Genomic DNA, 20,148 nt, shown 5'->3' with positions numbered 1-20,148 from the left:
AGATAAATTCAATTAAATTAAAAAAACAATTACCTGTGAATATCCCATTGCAGCATCTATATGGCACGGGTGTTGTTCTGTCAGTGTACAGCCGGGAGAATGGCAGAGACGCCTCCGGTGTGACTGTTATGAAAGTAAAACACTCAGGCAGAACGTCAGTTGCAAAATAGGCCACAAACTTCCTCTCTGTTTGCAAAGAAAGTTTCTATCGTTCACAGAGAAGTAAAGTGTCTGTTTTAATTAGTCCTTGGAATCACAGTTCCCTTACATTGTAAGATGTATGTAGAAAAGGGCCCTAGACTGTACACCCTAAATAAATATACATATATATATATATATATATATATATATATATATATATATAAATTTATATACATATCTATATAATGGGAGGTGCTACCTGTGGAGACTAATCATGCAAACACAAAAAGAAGAATTACAGGTGCACAACTCCAACATTACTAATTCTATATGATATAATACATTTTGCAATAAATACATAGAGGCTTTAGCATAATCATGGCCATGGTTATGGGCCTCCCCACCGCGCCCAGGTAATCTCTGAGGGTAGGTCCCTAACATACTGGGGTTGAAATCCAGAGCGCAGGACACCCCCAAACAGGCCCAGCTGAGCCACCCCAGGGCATCACTCTAATGAGAGAAGGTGAAGTATAAAAAGGTGTAGGATAGATAAGAGCAGCTACTGCTGTATATAATAAGGTGAAAAATAAAGATGTGAAAATAATACATATATATTAAACAAACAATAGTGGTGCTAAAAGTGCAAGAAAGGAAAAATGTGTTTATAACGCGATGCCCTGAAGCAGCCCAACCAAAGCAATCCAGGGGACCCACGCCCCAAAAATCAACCCAAAGGTGCACTACAGTATAAAAATATGTAGGACTTACCTAGATTGTGCCTCTTACTAAAGTGCAGTCAAAATACCAGATCCCTGCTAAAACCAATAGTAGACAGGTGGGAAGGGATACTAACCTAGGCTGAAGGCATTTCATGCCTTCAGGTGTGCATAGGAGCACACTAAATAGAGTATGTAGAAAAGGGCCCTAGACTGCACACCCTGAATATATATATATAATGGGAGGTGCTACCTGTGGAGAATAATGTTGCAAACACAAAAAGAAGAATTACAGCTGCACAACTCCAACATTACTAATAATAACATATAATATAATACTTTGCAGCTAGATCTCTCCATGGAATCACAGTTCTCTTGCACTGTAAGATTTATGCAGATCAATATTCTAATATTTAGTTAACAGATTAACCAATACATATTTAAGGGCCACATGGGGCTAAGGCTGACAATGACCAGTCTGGGTGGGTGTGGCCAGTGTCATGTGGGCGTGTACACCCCCTACACTTATATCAGCCCCCAATGTCTCCCTAAATACATAATAGTAGAAAAATTGCATAATTTTATGAGGAAAATAGAAATACAATATTAATACTTATGATTTATGGGCGACTGCTCGGGCAGCTGGGCGGCTGGAGATCCTCATCCTGCCATGATAGTGGGCCTTTTTTTATGCAAGGCCTGTAGTCCCGTCTGCCCCATTCTTAATGTAGCTTTTCCTTCTCCCCATGTCATGTGAGCGCGCAGTCAGGTTGATGTCGGCACCTCTTTGAACTTGCTGCTGCACTGATGTCAGGTACATGTGCTTGTTTTGACCAGCCATGGTAAAGTCAAATATATTGAAATACTTACTGTTGCAAATACATAAATAATATGATAAATAAAATATAGAAATAATAATAATAATCATTAAAACTATACAAAATGAAAAACTATAGGTAATGATGATAATAATAAAATTGTTCAGGTGTAATATCTTACAAAGGTTTAGATGCTAAAAGGAAGGGTTATAAGGGAATTAAGGATCTTCTAAACCACTTAGGGCTCTATTCATCATCACTTAATTTCTACAAAAGCAGGTGAAAATGAACATTTTCCCCTGCATTTGTAGAAATTAAGTTTTCGGGCCTTTTATCAAAAACGTAATGCAGGAGATATCACAGATACTGTATCTCCTGCTTACCTTTCTCTCCCGGAATGGCCCGCTGTCCCCATACACTAGTATCACAGATATCTCCTGCTTACCTTTCTCTCCCGGAATGGCCCACTGTCCCCATACACTTATATCACAGATATCTCCTGCTTACCTTCCTCTCCCGGAATGGCCTGCTGTCCCCATACACTTATATCACAGATATCTCCTGCTTACCTTCCTCTCCCGGAATGTCCCGCTGTCCCCATACACTAGTATCACAGATATCTCCTGCTTACCTTTCTCTCCTGGAATGGCCCACTGTCCCCATACGCTAGTATTACAGATATCTCCTACTTACCTTTCTCTCCCGGAATGACCCGCTGTCCCCATACACTAGTATCACAGATATCTCCTGCTTACCTTTCTCTCCCGGAATGACCCGCTGTCCCCATACACTAGTATCACAGATATCTCCTGCTTACCTTTCTCTCCCGGAATGGCCCACTGTCCCCATACACTTATATCACAGATATCTCCTGCTTACCTTCCTCTCCCGGAATGGCCTGCTGTCCCCATACACTTATATCACAGATATCTCCTGCTTACCTTCCTCTCCCGGAATGGCCCGCTGTCCCCATACACTAGTATCACAGATATCTCCTGCTTACCTTTCTCTCCTGGAATGGCCCACTGTCCCCATACGCTAGTATTACAGATATCTCCTACTTACCTTTCTCTCCCGGAATGACCCGCTGTCCCCATACACTAGTATCACAGATATCTCCTGCTTACCTTTCTCTCCCGGAATGGCCCACTGTCCCCATACACTTATATCACAGATATCTCCTGCTTACCTTCCTCTCCCGGAATGGCCTGCTGTCCCCATACACTTATATCACAGATATCTCCAGCTTACCTTCCTCTCCCGGAATGGCCCGCTGTCCCCATACACTAGTATCACAGATATCTCCTGCTTACCTTTCTCTCCCGGAATGACCCGATGTCCCCATACACTAGTATCACAGATATCTCCTGCTTACCTTTCTCTCCCGGAATGGCCCGCTGTCCCCATACACTAGTATCACAGATATCTCCTGCTTACCTTTCTCTCCCGGAATGGCCCGCTGTCCCCATACACTAGTATCACAGATATCTCCTGCTTACCTTTGTCTCCTGGAATGGCCCACTGTCCCCATACACTAGTATTACAGATAACTCCTACTTACCTTTCTCTCCCGGAATGACCCGCTGTCCCCATACACTAGTATCACAGAGATCTCCTACTTACCTTTCTCTCCCGGAATGACCCGCTGTCCCAATACACTAGTATCACAGATATCTCCTGCTTACCTTTCTCTCCCGGAATGGCCCGCTGTCCCCATACACTAGTATCACAGATATCTCCTGCTTACCTTTCTCTCCCGGAATGGCCCACTGTCCCCATACACTTATATCACAGATATCTCCTGCTTACCTTCCTCTCCCGGAATGGCCTGCTGTCCCCATACACTTATATCACAGATATCTCCTGCTTACCTTCCTCTCCCGGAATGGCCCGCTGTCCCCATACACTAGTATCACAGATATCTCCTGCTTACCTTTCTCTCCTGGAATGGCCCACTGTCCCCATACACTAGTATTACAGATGTCTCCTACTTACCTTTGTCTCCTGGAATGGCCCACTGTCCCCATACACTAGTATTACAGATAACTCCTACTTACCTTTCTCTCCCAGAATGACCCGCTGTCCCCATACACTAGTATCACAGATATCTCCTGCTTACCTTTCTCTCCTGGAATGGCCCACTGTCCCCATACACTAGTATTACAGATATCTGCTACTTACCTTTATCTCCCGGAATGACCCGCTGTCCCCATACACTAGTATCACAGATATCTCCTGCTTACCTTTCTCTCCCGGAATGGCCCGCTGTCCCCATACACTAGTATCACAGATATCTCCTGCTTACCTTTCTCTCCCGGAATGGCCCACTGTCCCCATACACTTATATCACAGATATCTCCTGCTTACCTTCCTCTCCCGGAATGGCCTGCTGTCCCCATACACTTATATCACAGATATCTCCTGCTTACCTTCCTCTCCCGGAATGGCCCGCTGTCCCCATACACTAGTATCACAGATATCTCCTGCTTACCTTTCTCTCCTGGAATGGCCCACTGTCCCCATACACTAGTATTACAGATATCACCTACTTACCTTTCTCTCCCGGAATGACCCGCTGTCCCCATACACTAGTATCACAGATATCTCCTGCTTACCTTTCTCTCCCAGAATGGCCCGCTGTCCCCATACACTAGTATCACAGATATCTCCTGCTTACCTTTCTCTCCCGGAATGGCCCGCTGTCCCCATACACTAGTATCACAGATATCTCCTGCTTACTTTTGTCTCCTGGAATGGCCCACTGTCCCCATACACTAGTATTACAGATAACTCCTACTTACCTTTCTCTCCCGGAATGACCCGCTGTCCCCATACACTAGTATCACAGAGATCTCCTGCTTACCTTTCTCTCCCGGAATGGCCCGCTGTCCCCATACACTAGTATCACAGATATCTCCTGCTTACCTTTGTCTCCTGGAATGGCCCACTGTCCCCATACACTAGTATTACAGATAACTCCTACTTACCTTTCTCTCCCGGAATGACCCGCTGTCCCCATACACTAGTATCACAGAGATCTCCTACTTACCTTTCTCTCCCGGAATGACCCGCTGTCCCAATACACTAGTATCACAGATATCTCCTGCTTACCTTTCTCTCCCGGAATGGCCCGCTGTCCCCATACACTAGTATCACAGATATCTCCTGCTTACCTTTCTCTCCCGGAATGGCCCACTGTCCCCATACACTTATATCACAGATATCTCCTGCTTACCTTCCTCTCCCGGAATGGCCTGCTGTCCCCATACACTTATATCACAGATATCTCCTGCTTACCTTCCTCTCCCGGAATGGCCCGCTGTCCCCATACACTAGTATCACAGATATCTCCTGCTTACCTTTCTCTCCTGGAATGGCCCACTGTCCCCATACACTAGTATTACAGATATCTCCTGCTTACCTTTCTCTCCCGGAATGGCCCGCTGTCCCCATACACTAGTATCACAGATATCTCCTGCTTACCTTTCTCTCCCGGAATGACCCGATGTCCCCATACACTAGTATCACAGATATCTCCTGCTTACCTTTCTCTCCCGGAATGGCCCGCTGTCCCCATACACTAGTATCACAGATATCTCCTGCTTACCTTTCTCTCCCGGAATGGCCCGCTGTCCCCATACACTAGTATCACAGATATCTCCTGCTTACCTTTGTCTCCTGGAATGGCCCACTGTCCCCATACACTAGTATTACAGATAACTCCTACTTACCTTTCTCTCCCGGAATGACCCGCTGTCCCCATACACTAGTATCACAGAGATCTCCTACTTACCTTTCTCTCCCGGAATGACCCGCTGTCCCAATACACTAGTATCACAGATATCTCCTGCTTACCTTTCTCTCCCGGAATGGCCCGCTGTCCCCATACACTAGTATCACAGATATCTCCTGCTTACCTTTCTCTCCCGGAATGGCCCACTGTCCCCATACACTTATATCACAGATATCTCCTGCTTACCTTCCTCTCCCGGAATGGCCTGCTGTCCCCATACACTTATATCACAGATATCTCCTGCTTACCTTCCTCTCCCGGAATGGCCCGCTGTCCCCATACACTAGTATCACAGATATCTCCTGCTTACCTTTCTCTCCTGGAATGGCCCACTGTCCCCATACACTAGTATTACAGATGTCTCCTACTTACCTTTGTCTCCTGGAATGGCCCACTGTCCCCATACACTAGTATTACAGATAACTCCTACTTACCTTTCTCTCCCAGAATGACCCGCTGTCCCCATACACTAGTATCACAGATATCTCCTGCTTACCTTTCTCTCCTGGAATGGCCCACTGTCCCCATACACTAGTATTACAGATATCTGCTACTTACCTTTATCTCCCGGAATGACCCGCTGTCCCCATACACTAGTATCACAGATATCTCCTGCTTACCTTTCTCTCCCGGAATGGCCCGCTGTCCCCATACACTAGTATCACAGATATCTCCTGCTTACCTTTCTCTCCCGGAATGGCCCACTGTCCCCATACACTTATATCACAGATATCTCCTGCTTACCTTCCTCTCCCGGAATGGCCTGCTGTCCCCATACACTTATATCACAGATATCTCCTGCTTACCTTCCTCTCCCGGAATGGCCCGCTGTCCCCATACACTAGTATCACAGATATCTCCTGCTTACCTTTCTCTCCTGGAATGGCCCACTGTCCCCATACACTAGTATTACAGATATCACCTACTTACCTTTCTCTCCCGGAATGACCCGCTGTCCCCATACACTAGTATCACAGATATCTCCTGCTTACCTTTCTCTCCCAGAATGGCCCGCTGTCCCCATACACTAGTATCACAGATATCTCCTGCTTACCTTTCTCTCCCGGAATGGCCCGCTGTCCCCATACACTAGTTTCACAGATATCTCCTGCTTACTTTTGTCTCCTGGAATGGCCCACTGTCCCCATACACTAGTATTACAGATAACTCCTACTTACCTTTCTCTCCCGGAATGACCCGCTGTCCCCATACACTAGTATCACAGAGATCTCCTACTTACCTTTCTCTCCTGGAATGACCCGCTGTCCCAATACACTAGTATCACAGATATCTCCTGCTTACCTTTCTCTCCCGGAATGGCCCGCTGTCCCCATACACTAGTATCACAGATATCTCCTACTTACCTTCCTTTCCCAGAATGGCCCGCTGTCCCCATACACTAGTATCACAGATATATCTCCTGCTTACCTTCCTCTCCCGGAATGTCCCGCTGTCCCCATACACTAGTATCACAGATATCTCCTGCTTACCTTCCTCTCCCGGATTGGCCCGCTGTCCCCATACATTAGTATCAGAGATATCTCCTGCTTACTTTCCTCTCCCGGAATGGCTCGCTGTCCCCATACTAGTATGGGGACAGGATTCATCAAGCTCCGAAAATACAATATTTTCAAAGCTTGACTGCGGAAGCATTCGCCATCTTCAAATGGCGTTTGCTTCCGCTCGTGGCTTGCAACCCTCTCTTTCCCCTCTCCGGCTCCTTACACTGGACGCTGGAGCTTTTGTGCGCATGCGTGACCTGTAGGTCACCCTTGTCACTGCTCTGAATTGCTCTGGCACTCATGTCGAGTTAGTATGTTAATTATTGGGGTCCGTTTGGACCCCGATAATTAACATTATGAATAGACCCCTAAAAATAAAATGCTATAGTAGTAAAGGACCTGATTGCAGTAGAAGTGGTCCTTGTTGGATGTTTCTTTCATAGTGGGTCATCTGCCTGATTTTTCTGGATCCACTGACCCTGGTTTTGCAGGAAATTAAGTAGCAAATAAAAATAATTCCAATTGTACGTTTAAGCAGTTGCACAGATGGGGCTGGGAGTGATGTACAACTATAAAACAAAGTATTCATTGCAACATGTCGCTCTTTTCCATCGTCCCTCTCCTTTTAGTCATTTTTATATCTGCCATAGAGTATACTGTATATAAAAGAAGTTTGTTGACGAATATCTTCCACAGCTCTCAAGGTAAAGCTGCCAAATTTTACATAGTTTTTTAGTATAGAAAAGGTAACAGCTATTATACCACATAGGGACAAAGTGACAGAGCGACAAATCTTATATATAAAATTCATTGGTCGGTTTGTTTGTTTGTCTGTCCTGGTTATGCATTCCGACACCCCTGCACCGATTGGGATGAAACCAACGGGAGTATCACAGTTTCATCCTGGCCAGGTTTTAGGGGGGTTAGGGTCCCGGTCAGACCTCTCGTTGGTGTACGCTGAGCAGAACTTTGACCCAGGGAGCCTGGTCTGAGCCTTCCACTGGATGGATTTGGATGAAAACGTCACAGAGTGGTAACATTGGATCCCAGAAGACATACTAGGGGGGTTAGGGTCCCGGCCGGACCTCCCGTTGGTGTATGCTGGGCAGATCTTTGACCCAGGGAGCCTGCTCTTGGCCTTCCACTGGATGGATTTGGATGGAAACTTCACAGAGGGGTGGTCATTGGTCTGGGATGCCTAATGGAGTGGTTGGGGTCCCAGTCGGACCTCACGGCAGAGTGCGCTGGTAGGAACTTTGACCCAAGAAGCTTGTTCTGTGCCTTCCACTGGATGGATTTGGATGACATCACATAATAAAACTTAATAACTTGAAGATTTAACCCTGCGTTAGGCGCACCTCTGGGACTCCCAGGTTCGGGCGCAGTGCTCCTGACAGGCTCCTGTTAGAAAATCGTCATTAGCACCTAATTAACTAAATTCTAACGCTCTTAAAGTGATCAGTGACCTTCATTAGGATGTACAAAGAGAGAATATATGGAAATCTGGTTCACAAAACCACATTTATTAACCTTAAAGCAAGTAAAACAAAAAATGCTTAATGTTAAGAGGCGCAGTGTGCCTAAGAGGCCACCCTGCACAAACCTACACATTTCCGCAAAATACCCACAACCTTTGTAATTTTCATTCATAAAATGAGCAAAATACACAAAATTGTGAGAAAATAAAAAGAAATACGAATCTTCAAAAGTCGGACGAGTTCGGGCGCAATGAGCCTGAGAGGGCAGGAAGGTCACTACTGCACTCCACGCAGGCGGCGGGAAACCTGACTAGGGGGGGTTTCAAAAAGCACCTAGAGATAGGAAGGTACTAGGAGGGGCAGGCCCCTGCGCCCCCTTGCGGCAGAGAGGTGAGCGAGAACAGCTTTGTGGCGCCTGTCAGGTTAAACCCTGGCAACGCCGGGTACTTCAGCTACTAAATTATAATTGGTATAATATATGATGTCTGGTCATAATGGACAGTAGAGTTCCCAGTCTAATTAATTTGCTGCAGCTAATTTAGCGGTTTCAGTTTGTTTTTTCTATGATGCTAAATCATGTGTGCAATCCAAAAACATCATATGTTAGCGAAAGTTTCATTTCGTGGTATAATGCCACGTAATATTGCTTTTCTATTTAAACAAATGTTTAGTAACAATCAAATCCTTTTGGGACACAGAGAATTGATTTTGTGGTTCAAAGTAATGTATTGTTAAACCATGGTGATGTGCTTTGTTGTATAGCATGGATGGATTTTGTGTAATGTCTGTATTACAGGATTAATTTGTAACACAGAAAGATTTATTTTGTGCACAATGACCAATTCCGTTCATGTATATTCTTAAAAATTGTGTAGACAGAATGATTGACAAATAGCCACTCGATGCTCCTTTATGTAACTATACTGGAGGAATTACATTGTGTAACACCTCGCTCATATACTGCTGAGAGAAGAGCACAACAAAAGGTTGTTATATAAACCGTTAAAGTCAATTTTGATATTTTTTTTTCCCCCAACAAAAGTGATTTATTATAGCATTCTTGTTACTTAAAATAATAATAATAATTATGTGCTGTAGATTAATTGAAGGTGAATAATGATGATCAGTGTTTGGCTGCAGTATACAGGGCTCATAGATAAATCAAGATGGAAGCCGGCCCTCTCACCTGCCCATGGCGATTATTTTTTTTTGCCAATATGGCCACAAAAGTGGACACTTAAAACATAAATAAGATTTTTGTATGTATTGTTTGGGAGGGGTCAACTAGTGTCGTGCCTCACTGAACGAGAGATTGTGTACTGTTCTGTGCCATATTTCTATGAAAGTCTACTACACATCTCAAGTAACTAAAGTGTAATACTCTATTGCAGTGGTTCTCAAACTCAGTCCTCAGGACCCCACACAGATCACGTTTTCCAGGTCACCCAGCAGGTGCACTGGTGTAGTCATTACTCACTGACACATTTTAAAAGATCCACAGGTGAAGCTTATTATTTAACTTGTGATTCTGTGAGGAGACCTGGAAAACATGCACTGTTTGGGGTCCTGAGGACCTGTGCTCTATTGTAACAAATGTGTAATAGTCCATTGCAAATGCAGATGTCTATTTATGGGTATATGTATCAGTAATATCATATGGACAAACATCTACATTCCTGTAGTGGCTAGTATTACTGCCTCACAGCCCTGAGGTCATGACTTCAATTCCCAGTCATGGCACTACCTGTGTGGCGTTTGCAAGTTCGCGTGGGTTTCCCTCCTGGTGCTTCATTTTCCTCCCACACCCCAAAAATATACTAGTGGGGGAATTGGGCTGTACACTGCTCTGATAATTAGGACGGAGTGCATTTCATATACAAGGAGTTAAAGTAAACACCCGAGCCTGTGGGTGTCGGCCTCTAGACAAGAAGGGGCTAGTTGTTTAGTGAGGTAGTGTTGTGGGGTGGGGTTAGGTTTGGTTAGCGTATAGGATTGGCAGGGGGTGGGTCAGTGCTATTTCAGAGTTGCTGCTTGTCAGCCATTTTATTGAAATTATGTGGTCGGATGTTTCCCGCCCTCCCTCCATTATTTATTGAGTTGTTTGGTGTCGGCTTTTCTTGTGGCGGGAAAGAACGGTAGCAGTCGCGATCTGTCTTTGGAGCTTGAGGTGCTCTCCCTTCCAATACATGGCTTAGGCTGAGTTTACCCTACTGGGGTCAGCAGCCATCACCCAACCAGGCGGGCCTCATGTCGAGTCATAGGGGTGGGATGTGGATACCTTGGGCGTGGTAATGGGCTGGCTGCTCGCCACCCATTTAGAAGATTGGTGTGAGTATGCACTTGGCGATATTGCATTGTGGGGCCGTTTCTGCTCCACCATACTTTCTCTGTCTTTCTTTCTTATTCTATTAGTTAGTTCAGTTATACATTAAATAGTTTAATTAGTTTAAAAATAAATAAAGCTGACCTTCCTTTCCCCTTATACAAGTCTCTGTGTTGTTATTTCATTATGACTATGGGGCCTATACATCATAACTAAACTTTCCCTGGAGGTAATTAGGTTTAGAACTTGCATGGAGTTCTACCTAATTACCGGAGGAATTCATCATTCATATCTATTCCGAAAAGCTGTCATTTTTGTGATGACAGCTTTTCGGGAAATAGATAGTTATCCCTGTCTACACTACCTTATCGCATCTGTAGGCAGTGCTGCGCATGTGCTGTTACATCTGTAAAACCAGCGCATGCGCAGCACTGCCTACAGATGCCGTAAGTTTGTGTCCCCCCCTCCGCTTACCTGCCCCCCCTCCCCATCCGCTCACCTCCCCCCGTTCATCACTTACCTGCTCGCGCAGCAGCCTCCGGCTCCATCTGCTATGCGGTCATTTGTTCTCCCAGCAGCACACAGTGCAGTTTAGAAAAAAAATAAAAAAATTTTTGGTTTCTAAACTTTATTGTGTTCTGCTGGTAGAACACATGACCGCATAGCAGACGGAGTCGGAGGACGCACCAGAGCGCCGGAGGGAGACGCCGGGGGACCTGCACAGCTGTAAGCAGGTAAGTGTTACCTGCTGTTCGCCACCTCACAGTGGCGAACAGTAACTACATCAAATTCCGAAAATACATAATTTTCGGAATTTGATGAATACCATAATTTCCATATCCCCATACTAATGTACTAATGTATGGGGAGTGTGGAAATGAACGCAGGGGGACTTAGCAAGGAGATATCAGTGTTCTCTCCTGTGCTAAGTATCTTCATGAATACTAAAATAACGTTAATTAAGGAAAATGTCCTTAAAAACGTTATTTTAGTGTTGATGAATAGGCCCCTGAGGTTGATGATTTACCCTGCACTGTTAGGAGAGAACACTCATCAGGCGATGGGGAGTTTATGGCTCCTGGGATCAGAGTGTGTATCTGACCCTGCAGAGTGCTCTGCACAGTGTGTACCAGGCACAGGACAGACAGTGATAATTATGTGCAGAAACCAAGCAGTGTTTCTATGTAACGCTCAGAATTAGAGAAGATGCTATCACAACTGCAGTCTCTGACAGATCACAGTCGTTTAAATATGCTAATGGTTGCCAAAGCACGGCTGGCATAAAGGCGGCCATATTTCTGTTTTTTTGTACAGCGCAGACACCCGGCGCGGGACCTCGGAGAGGTAAGTTTTAAATACTATGGGTGCATAGTGTGCAGTGCGGGCCCCCCCCTGCACCACACACCCTGCACCAATTATAGATACGCCCCTAGACATACTGTAATATAATCATTTATAATTGCTATATTGGAAATTTGTGCAACTTAAAGTGGAGCTTTACCTACTGTGCAGCTTGTCATTATTTAATACAGAAGACTGTCGTTATTCCTAATAATAATGGCCAATGTGACCATACCGTGGGACAGTCGCGTTATTTGGTGGTCGCCTGCCTGCGACTTTATGCTTATGCAGCTACAAAGCCCGTCCCTGGCGTACATCCGTGCGTCCGAATGTGCCAAGCCTAAGACGTCCAATGTCAGTGCCCGGAGACGTTGTAATACCGCCTAGTGCGTCCTCAGATGCCACCATCAGTCGCACATCGAAACTTTACACCAGAGCCTGGCCTCCTACGCCAGCGGTTGAGCGTCTCTGTAATGTAACCTCTTTCACCGGCACGCCAGCGCCACCCCCATAACACACCCATAAGGCGGGCCATCTCCGTGCGTGCTCTAAGCCACCCCCCTTTTCACACCCCAGGAACACCCAATACACCTTCAAGACATTTCGGAGACTGCATGTCTCCCGCGCGCCTCAGTTGCAGCTCCAACACTCTGCGCGCGCTATCTAGATGCATGCGCAGGGCGACATAGACACATGCGCAACAGAAATCGCTCCGCTGCGTCCGACATCGGTAGTGCGCACAACTCAGAGTCAGGCTCTATTTGTCGTCCTTAAAAACAAATTTATTTTTAATGCTCACAGGAAAGGCGCCGACAGACATTATTCACAACAGCGAGAAGAGGTGAGATCTCCGGTGACCACAAGAGTTTTATTTAGCTCCTCCAGTGACCAGTTATTGTCAGATGTAACAAATCCGTATTACTGGTGCTGTGCAGTCACAGAGTAGAACCACATACTGCATTTATTCCTGCACATCTCCATATGAAACAAATACTTCCTGAAATAAATGATATCTGCATTTGCACATGGAGGAAATAGCTAATTTGGGACAAAACAAGATAAATGCATCTGCAGAAACATTTGCAGGAACTGACCCGACTTTTGCACAGTTTATCTTGGTAATTGTTACAGAACGCCAAACCGGAAGAGACATTTACTGTACTTTCAATATGTTGCGATATCTATTATTTTTGGACTTTGGAACTTTATGCTATTATTAGAATATTTTGTGGGTATTGTTTTAGTATGATGTCCTTTTGTATCTTGTCCGCCTGTTGTCTACACAGTGGAAGCCAACCCATGTGTAGCCTAAGCCATTATTCAATATAATGTTTCTGATCAATTCACTAGGAACTAAGGACCTGATTTAGACCCGGACACTAAGAAGCGTTTGCTCGTAGCTGGCCGATGTTCGCATTCTGCTCATGCATCGCAGTGTGCGTGCACCAGCCAGTGCGAGACATCGGGAAGCGTTCGCTCGCTGTGCATAGACTGCCCAGCAGAGTGAGTGACAGGAGAAGCCGTTTGTGGGTGGTAACAGGGGCTGGCCACTAGAAAAGGGGGAGTGGAATTGCGAACGCAGGCGTGCCTGAGCGTCTCAATGCCGTTTCAGAGGCGTGCATAATTAAGAAGCAGCATCATAGTACACGTCACCTGGCTGGATTTTACACTGCAGTGCTCGCAGTGCTTGCGGTAGGGTACGGTCAGCCATAAGCGCTGCGATCGCATCCGATGGTACTCGATGTTACCGATGGTTGCATACACTTCCTGGAGATGACGTGCGCAAGTGGGTGTCTTAAGACACAATACGATTGCACGCTAAGACATAGAGCCGTATTCAATTAGAGCGGATCCGCGATACTTTTCCGCCTCCCAGACTTTTCGCCTACATCGCGTCTTTTGTAGGCGGAAAAGTATTGCGGCCGTGCCCGCTTTACCCCGTATTCAATATGGAAGTATGCGAAAACGGGACCCGGCAAAACTTGAACAGGCGGAAAGTGCTGTTAGATTTGGGGAGATCAGCCTGACACCCCCCAAATGATGCTCTGACATGGGGGTTCCCTATGGTACCCCCTGATTTGGCTTGCTGAAGGTATTTGGTGTTTTTAAACGGGCTCAATAGCTGCTAAATAGCGTTTTTTTATATTTGGTGCAGAATAGTATTCAGGAGTATTTTTTCCAGAAAATAAGTTATCCCAGCAAATTTGGGGTACATGAAAATGGGGGCCAGCATATTTAAAAGTTGCTAAAGTTAAGTTGAAAAAATCGTGAAAAATCCACCTGCCGCAAGCACCTGCAATCAAAAAAACACCTGGGGAATACTTGGGGACCCCCCAGTGTCAAGGTTAGCTAGTTTTTAACTTTGTCCCCCCCAATTTTTTTTATACCCCGAAATTCAAAGTAATTTCTTGTGGTGTTTTTAAGTGTTTTTTTTTAAATGTTTTGGACTCAGTTTACCTTTGGGGGACTGTCTGAAGGCTGCACGGGGGTTCTCGCAACATTGCACCCCAAAACCCCAATTCTGCACTTTTTTCCGCCTCCCATTAGTAGGCTAAACTCTTCCGCCTATTACATTGCATTGACTTTCCGTCTAGGCGGGAAGTTTTCCAAATTGCATACAGAGTAAAATCAAACAGGCGAAAATGACGTCATCGGCGAAAAGTTTTCGCCAAAAACACGTGAAAATGGCTTTTCACTTCAAATTGAATATGGGCCATAGTGGGCGTGCTAATGCCTTGCCGTGCGATCGCCTGCCCTGCATCTAGCGATCGGGTCTGAATCGGGTCCTAAATCACCTCTCTGACCTGTGGTGAATTCTGGCTGCCCTGCAGAAGATCTCCAACTCCCAATGTTCAGTTTGCCATAATATTTCCAGCCCCTTACTAAAAAAAATAATACCGGTATGTGTATTATTGCACCCACATAATAGCTGTCTTTTTTTCTTTTCTGTATGATGCTGTGTTTATGAGCTATTGGGTAGTGCCACCCACCAATATATTTAAGACGATCATTAAGAGGCATTTCCACAAATTTGGTGCAGGATTTTCCTTCCTTTTTGATGTAAAAAAATAACACTGTAATCCTTCTGAAAAGAATATTACCACAGTAAAACCCAGTTACCATGATATATCATTGGTGATAAGACTGTTCCATACGAGCCTGCTGATACAACTAATTAATAAGATACATTGGGATAAGAGCATAATGCTGTTTTACATTATTTGGCTAATATGATATAATATAATACATATTATTCTTCTGATGAAATTTGTGCTACACAATGAAACGCGTATGGCTTGAAATACCGTATTGTATTTCCTATTGATACAGCATTTGTGCTCTGCAAAATGAGTTATTGAGAGCCGGTGATTAATTGATTGCTGTGTCGTGTATATATAATTGTGTCCAACTAAGGGGCATATGTATCAAAGCTTGATGAGAGATAAAATTGTGAGAGATAAAGCACTAACCAATCAGCTTCTAACTTACATTTTACAAGCTGTGTTTGAAAAATGACAGTTAGGAGCTGATTGGGTAATACTTTTTCTCTCACAATTTTATCTCTCATCAAGCTTTGATACATAGCCCCTTAATGATTCCAGGAAGCAGCTGAAGACAAAGGAGTTTCTGCAAATATTTGTAACCTGCATCGTTTTCCAGACATCTTTGAATATTAGATCTATTACAGTGTAATATTGAGACAATTTTTTGGAACAATATGTTCTTTATTGGATTACAAAAAATGCTCACTATCAGTATTAATAGTTTGTTCATTGGTCTGCTTAAGGAACGAGAACCCCATATAGAGATACATCAAACAATGGTAATATTATGGAAATTAGCTGAATCTCCATACGTACTTTAGAGATTAGGTCACTTTAATTACTTTTTTTACTGTTTAATTTATTGTTATGTACGGGTCATAAATTGTAGTTTATGCCATAAATGTTAATCTGTATGTTATTCCCAGGGTGGTTCTGCTTTTTCTCCATTGCTGATCGTAAGCGAGAAAAGAGCCCAAGAACAAGCTAAGTTATTGTTGGAGGAAGTGGGATGTTTATCGGGAGGAGACAATGACACTTTGAAATGTTTGCGCAAAGTTGACGCTAGCACGCTCAACGCAGCACAGACCAAGGTTCGCCAGTCCTTTTATATTATTTGTTAGAAACTTGTGCAGTATATTTTAGTTTTATACCACTAAAGGGACAGCACATAACTTGTATTTTGCAGTTGTAATCACCAATATTGCACTGTTGACATTTCACATGTTGACATTTTGCTTGTTTTAACAACACAACTGTCAACATTGTGGTTTTGACCGATTGAATCCATCCCTATAATGACATTCGGCGCTAAGGCCGTGCAGTACTTCTGGTTTATAAGTGTGGGCTGTGAAGTCGACACATTTCTAACGACACATTTCTAACGACACATTTCTAAAGCATTTTACAGCGTCCATCGCTCTGAGCTTAGAAGACGTAGATGAGGAACGGCCAGGTTGTGTGAATACTTAAACTGGAGAATTGCAATAGTTCATCTTACATGTTAGATAATTAGCCTGCAGCTCATGGTGTGAGATTAGTTCTGTAAATGAATTTATATAGAAATGTGTCATTTAATCGTAACCATATGATTCTCAATACATAGCGGCCAGTTTATCATATTAACGCTTCTGAAAACGGCTGTTTGTGTGGGGACATTTACCAAGGGGGTAGTTGGCATTCCCACTGTAACAATGGGGGTCTATTTACTAAGCCTTGGATGGAGATAAAGTGAACGGAGATAAAGTACCAGCCAATCAGCTCCTAACTGTCATTTTTATAAGCCACCATTTCTGTGATGATGTCCTGACTGCTAGAGCAGGAACCCTGGTACACTGCAGCTCCAGTAGATAAGTAAACTGCTGTGGGGAACTTGCAATGTATGTAACCCAGTGACATCTGTGTCACCGAGTCAGAAGACCCCAGCCTTAATATCCCCTATTGGAATGATTGAAGCTGTTACATTGTTTCTTTAAATGTTTCTCATTGGTTTACCTAACAGGTCATTTTCTTATTTGTTTTGGGCACCTGCAGCTATCCCATGTAATCTGCAGAAACAATCATCGCCCTTTGCGATCTGTGACCAGATAGATCTAAAGCAGCCTAATTGGCCATCAAAATCCAAAATCACAGCGTGTTTGAGGAATATTGTGTGTATTATCATGGATGGTAATTTTTTTTTTTTTTTTATCTATAGCTTCTTGCTGTGCGTGGACCTTTCCAAACATGGGGACCAGTTGTGGATAGTGTCTATCTGCGGGACACACCCTCCGGACTGTTGGAGCAGATGCCGTCTCAGAACGTGGACCTGTTTATTGGAAGCACTGAGCGGGATGGTCTGATCAGCAGGGCCAAGGCCATTAAAGTAATGAAACATTTTCCTGCCTATATTTGCTGCTGTTATGATGTCACAATGTCGTCTTTTAGTGTCTTCTTGACTGGGAAATCCTCCAGACCAATACCGCTTTTATTGTAATGCGGGACCTTGAGCGGTCCCGGACTCTCCTTGCTGTTCCAATCAACAGCTGGACCCTTTGCAGCCTAGTATCCTCCTGTTGGTTACAGTAACACCTGTACTCAGATTCCCATTTTTGACTCCCTCTAATCATCTCCTTTGTGAGGACATTTCAGAGCTACTGTAAAGCTAGTTACTGTGTAGTTTGTACTTGTCCCTTGAACTTCTTCCTCCCCCTGCCAGAAATGACAGTAACATTAAGCATCAATGTCACTGTAACCGCGTACAAGCTATCTTGTCGTCATCTTTGTCTCTGTCCAGTTCCTTGCTCACCACAGACTGTGCATCCTGTCCGTGTGACTTGCACAACGCTCCACTTCTGCTATACTTGTACCACTTCCTTACAGAGGATATCGCCAAGCAGCTAATTCACTCCCTCATAATATATCCCACAATGACTATTGCTGCCTTGTGTTTTTTTATTTTTACACAACTTTCACTCCAAAGTTTTCCTCCGATCCAGTCTGTCTCCAGGCGTCAAGGTTCCTCTCCTCTCACTGCTCCATGTCTGATTATAGTTCATGCCAGTCCTGGTGATAGCCTCTCTAATCCTCCAGCGTACTTACAGAACTCCACATCAGTCCATTCCTGTTTACACCACCATCCTGATCTCCAAACCACATTCCTGCACCCCCCCTGCCAGGGCCTGATTAGGGGTTCTGAACGCCATAGGCTAATACACTTGTAGCGATCCCTATAGCTGCTAGGTACAGAGTACAGTGCGTAACGAAGGTTATACAGCTGCCATGTTTGGTTTTGTTCCATCTAATGCTGTTTGTGGGGTGTAAAGGAGACTTTGGCTTCTGGGGAATACGAGGAAGGCGCTAAATATAATGGCATGCAGCTCTTCAGGCCGTCCAGATTGCACTGTAGCACAATGTACATGCAGAGCCGTAACTAGACATTTTGGTGCCCTGTGCCAGAAAGAGCATTGGCGCCCCCCTCATTTTTCAAAGGGACATAATGCACCCAAAAAAGGGCCATGGCTTCATGGGGAAGGGCCAGGGAAGAGATAGGAGAGGCCAGGAGATGCTGGGGATAAAAGAAGAGGAAGCTACACACGCGGTGCAGTCTGTGTCACAGTGACACAGACTGCCCGCGGCCCACATGACGCTGCGGCCCGGGGGCACATAGCACCCTGCCCCCCGGCCCAGCCCGCCACTGATTGAGGGGGTGTGGTATGACAAGATGACATTCAGTAGATCGACACCAGAATGTCGACTCAGACTTTAAGTTGACCACAGATATGTCGAAATTCAAAAAAGGTTGACATGTATAACGTATGTTTTTGTTGCTTATATTATCCTAAGCCTAACCCAAACATAACCCTAAATATAAGCAAAAAAAAAAAACATGTCCACATTCTGGTGTCAACATTTATTTTTTTTTTTTGACGCCATTATGAACATGTAATAATAAACATCATGTCGACCTTTTTGAATGTCATCATTTTGGTCGTCGAGCTAAAATCCATTTCGATATTCAAAACCTGTCGATATTCTGACCGGATACCGTATTTGAGCTCCTTATACCATGTTCTGTTGTTCTGTTCTATATCTGTATTTATTTATTTATTTATTTATTTTACATTTATCACAAGTGAGCTGTATGGATTCCATGTATATATTAGAAATAAAATAAATACATTACACTGGCAGCTACCTATCTCTAATCTCTAATCTCTGGCATATCTAATGTTGCCAGTTCCCCTTGTTGTATCTCCTTCCTGTTCCTGTCCCTTCCTCCCCTACCTGGTGTACAGAAGATGTACATAATGCACTCGATGACAGTAGGAGGAAAGGAACACCCATTGTTGGCGCTGTTACATTGTTTCATAGCTTATCAGAGCCCAAGATTGCTACATACTACATGAGAAACACATCTGTCCAATCATTACAGCACTAGATTCCCATGGATAGTTGTGTTTATATGTTCTGCAATGTTAATGGTTTATTATCATTATTATTATTTATGCTCTTTAAATAGCAAGTCAAGTATCATTTAAGCCAGTAGTTTCCAAACTCAAGGTCACTAACAGTCCAGGTTAAAGGATATCCATGCTTAGCCCACCCAGCCGGGGTATAAGGATTGCTTACCGTCAGCTGTAGGAAGGAAGACCGTACTCCTGCGGGCCGGGCTCACAGGCACTAAAGGGTCGGCTGCAATAGCCAATCCTAACAGGCCCGCCTACCAGACCTGCAGCAGCCCCGCCTTCCCTGCTCTCTCCCCCTCTCAGACTGTGAAGTCCTGCAAGAAGCGGAACAGAATTATGTTTTATATAGTTAAAATAAAAAAGTTTTTGGTGCATATGTATATACAATTTTTTTTTTTGTATTTAAACAATTTTTTGCAACAATGTCCCCAAAATTGTTGGTGTTTAAAATTATGTTAATAAGAAGCTATTTAACATTTATTCAGTACAATCTGAATATTTGTTATTAAAATTATACTGAATCGGGTTTAAAATACTATTATTATTT

The 20,148-nt window shown here is 44.2% G+C and overlaps 2 protein-coding genes across 3 annotated transcripts in view; one reads left to right on the top strand and one right to left on the bottom strand.

Annotated features, from left to right (window-relative positions):
* Window positions 1–117, bottom strand: part of SLA (Src like adaptor) — a 39,364-nt gene extending 39,247 nt beyond the window's left edge. For both annotated transcript variants that reach the window (XM_088449711.1, XM_088449712.1), the window contains exon 1: window positions 34–117. The gene's annotated coding sequence lies outside the window, so the exon portion shown is untranslated. The remainder of the gene's footprint in view (window positions 1–33) is intronic.
* TG (thyroglobulin) overlaps window positions 1–20,148 on the top strand; it is a 326,211-nt gene that overhangs the window by 278,904 nt on the left and 27,159 nt on the right. The window contains 2 exon segments of the mRNA XM_088449710.1: window positions 16,083–16,247; window positions 17,351–17,518. Of these exon segments, the coding sequence (XP_088305836.1) occupies window positions 16,083–16,247; window positions 17,351–17,518 (333 nt within the window).

Source organism: Taudactylus pleione, unplaced genomic scaffold (genome assembly GCF_031769625.1).
Source record: "Taudactylus pleione unplaced genomic scaffold, aTauple2 ptg000493l, whole genome shotgun sequence".
NCBI classification, from domain to species: domain Eukaryota; kingdom Metazoa; phylum Chordata; class Amphibia; order Anura; family Myobatrachidae; genus Taudactylus; species Taudactylus pleione.
This window is presented reverse-complemented; position numbering and strand designations above follow the sequence as displayed.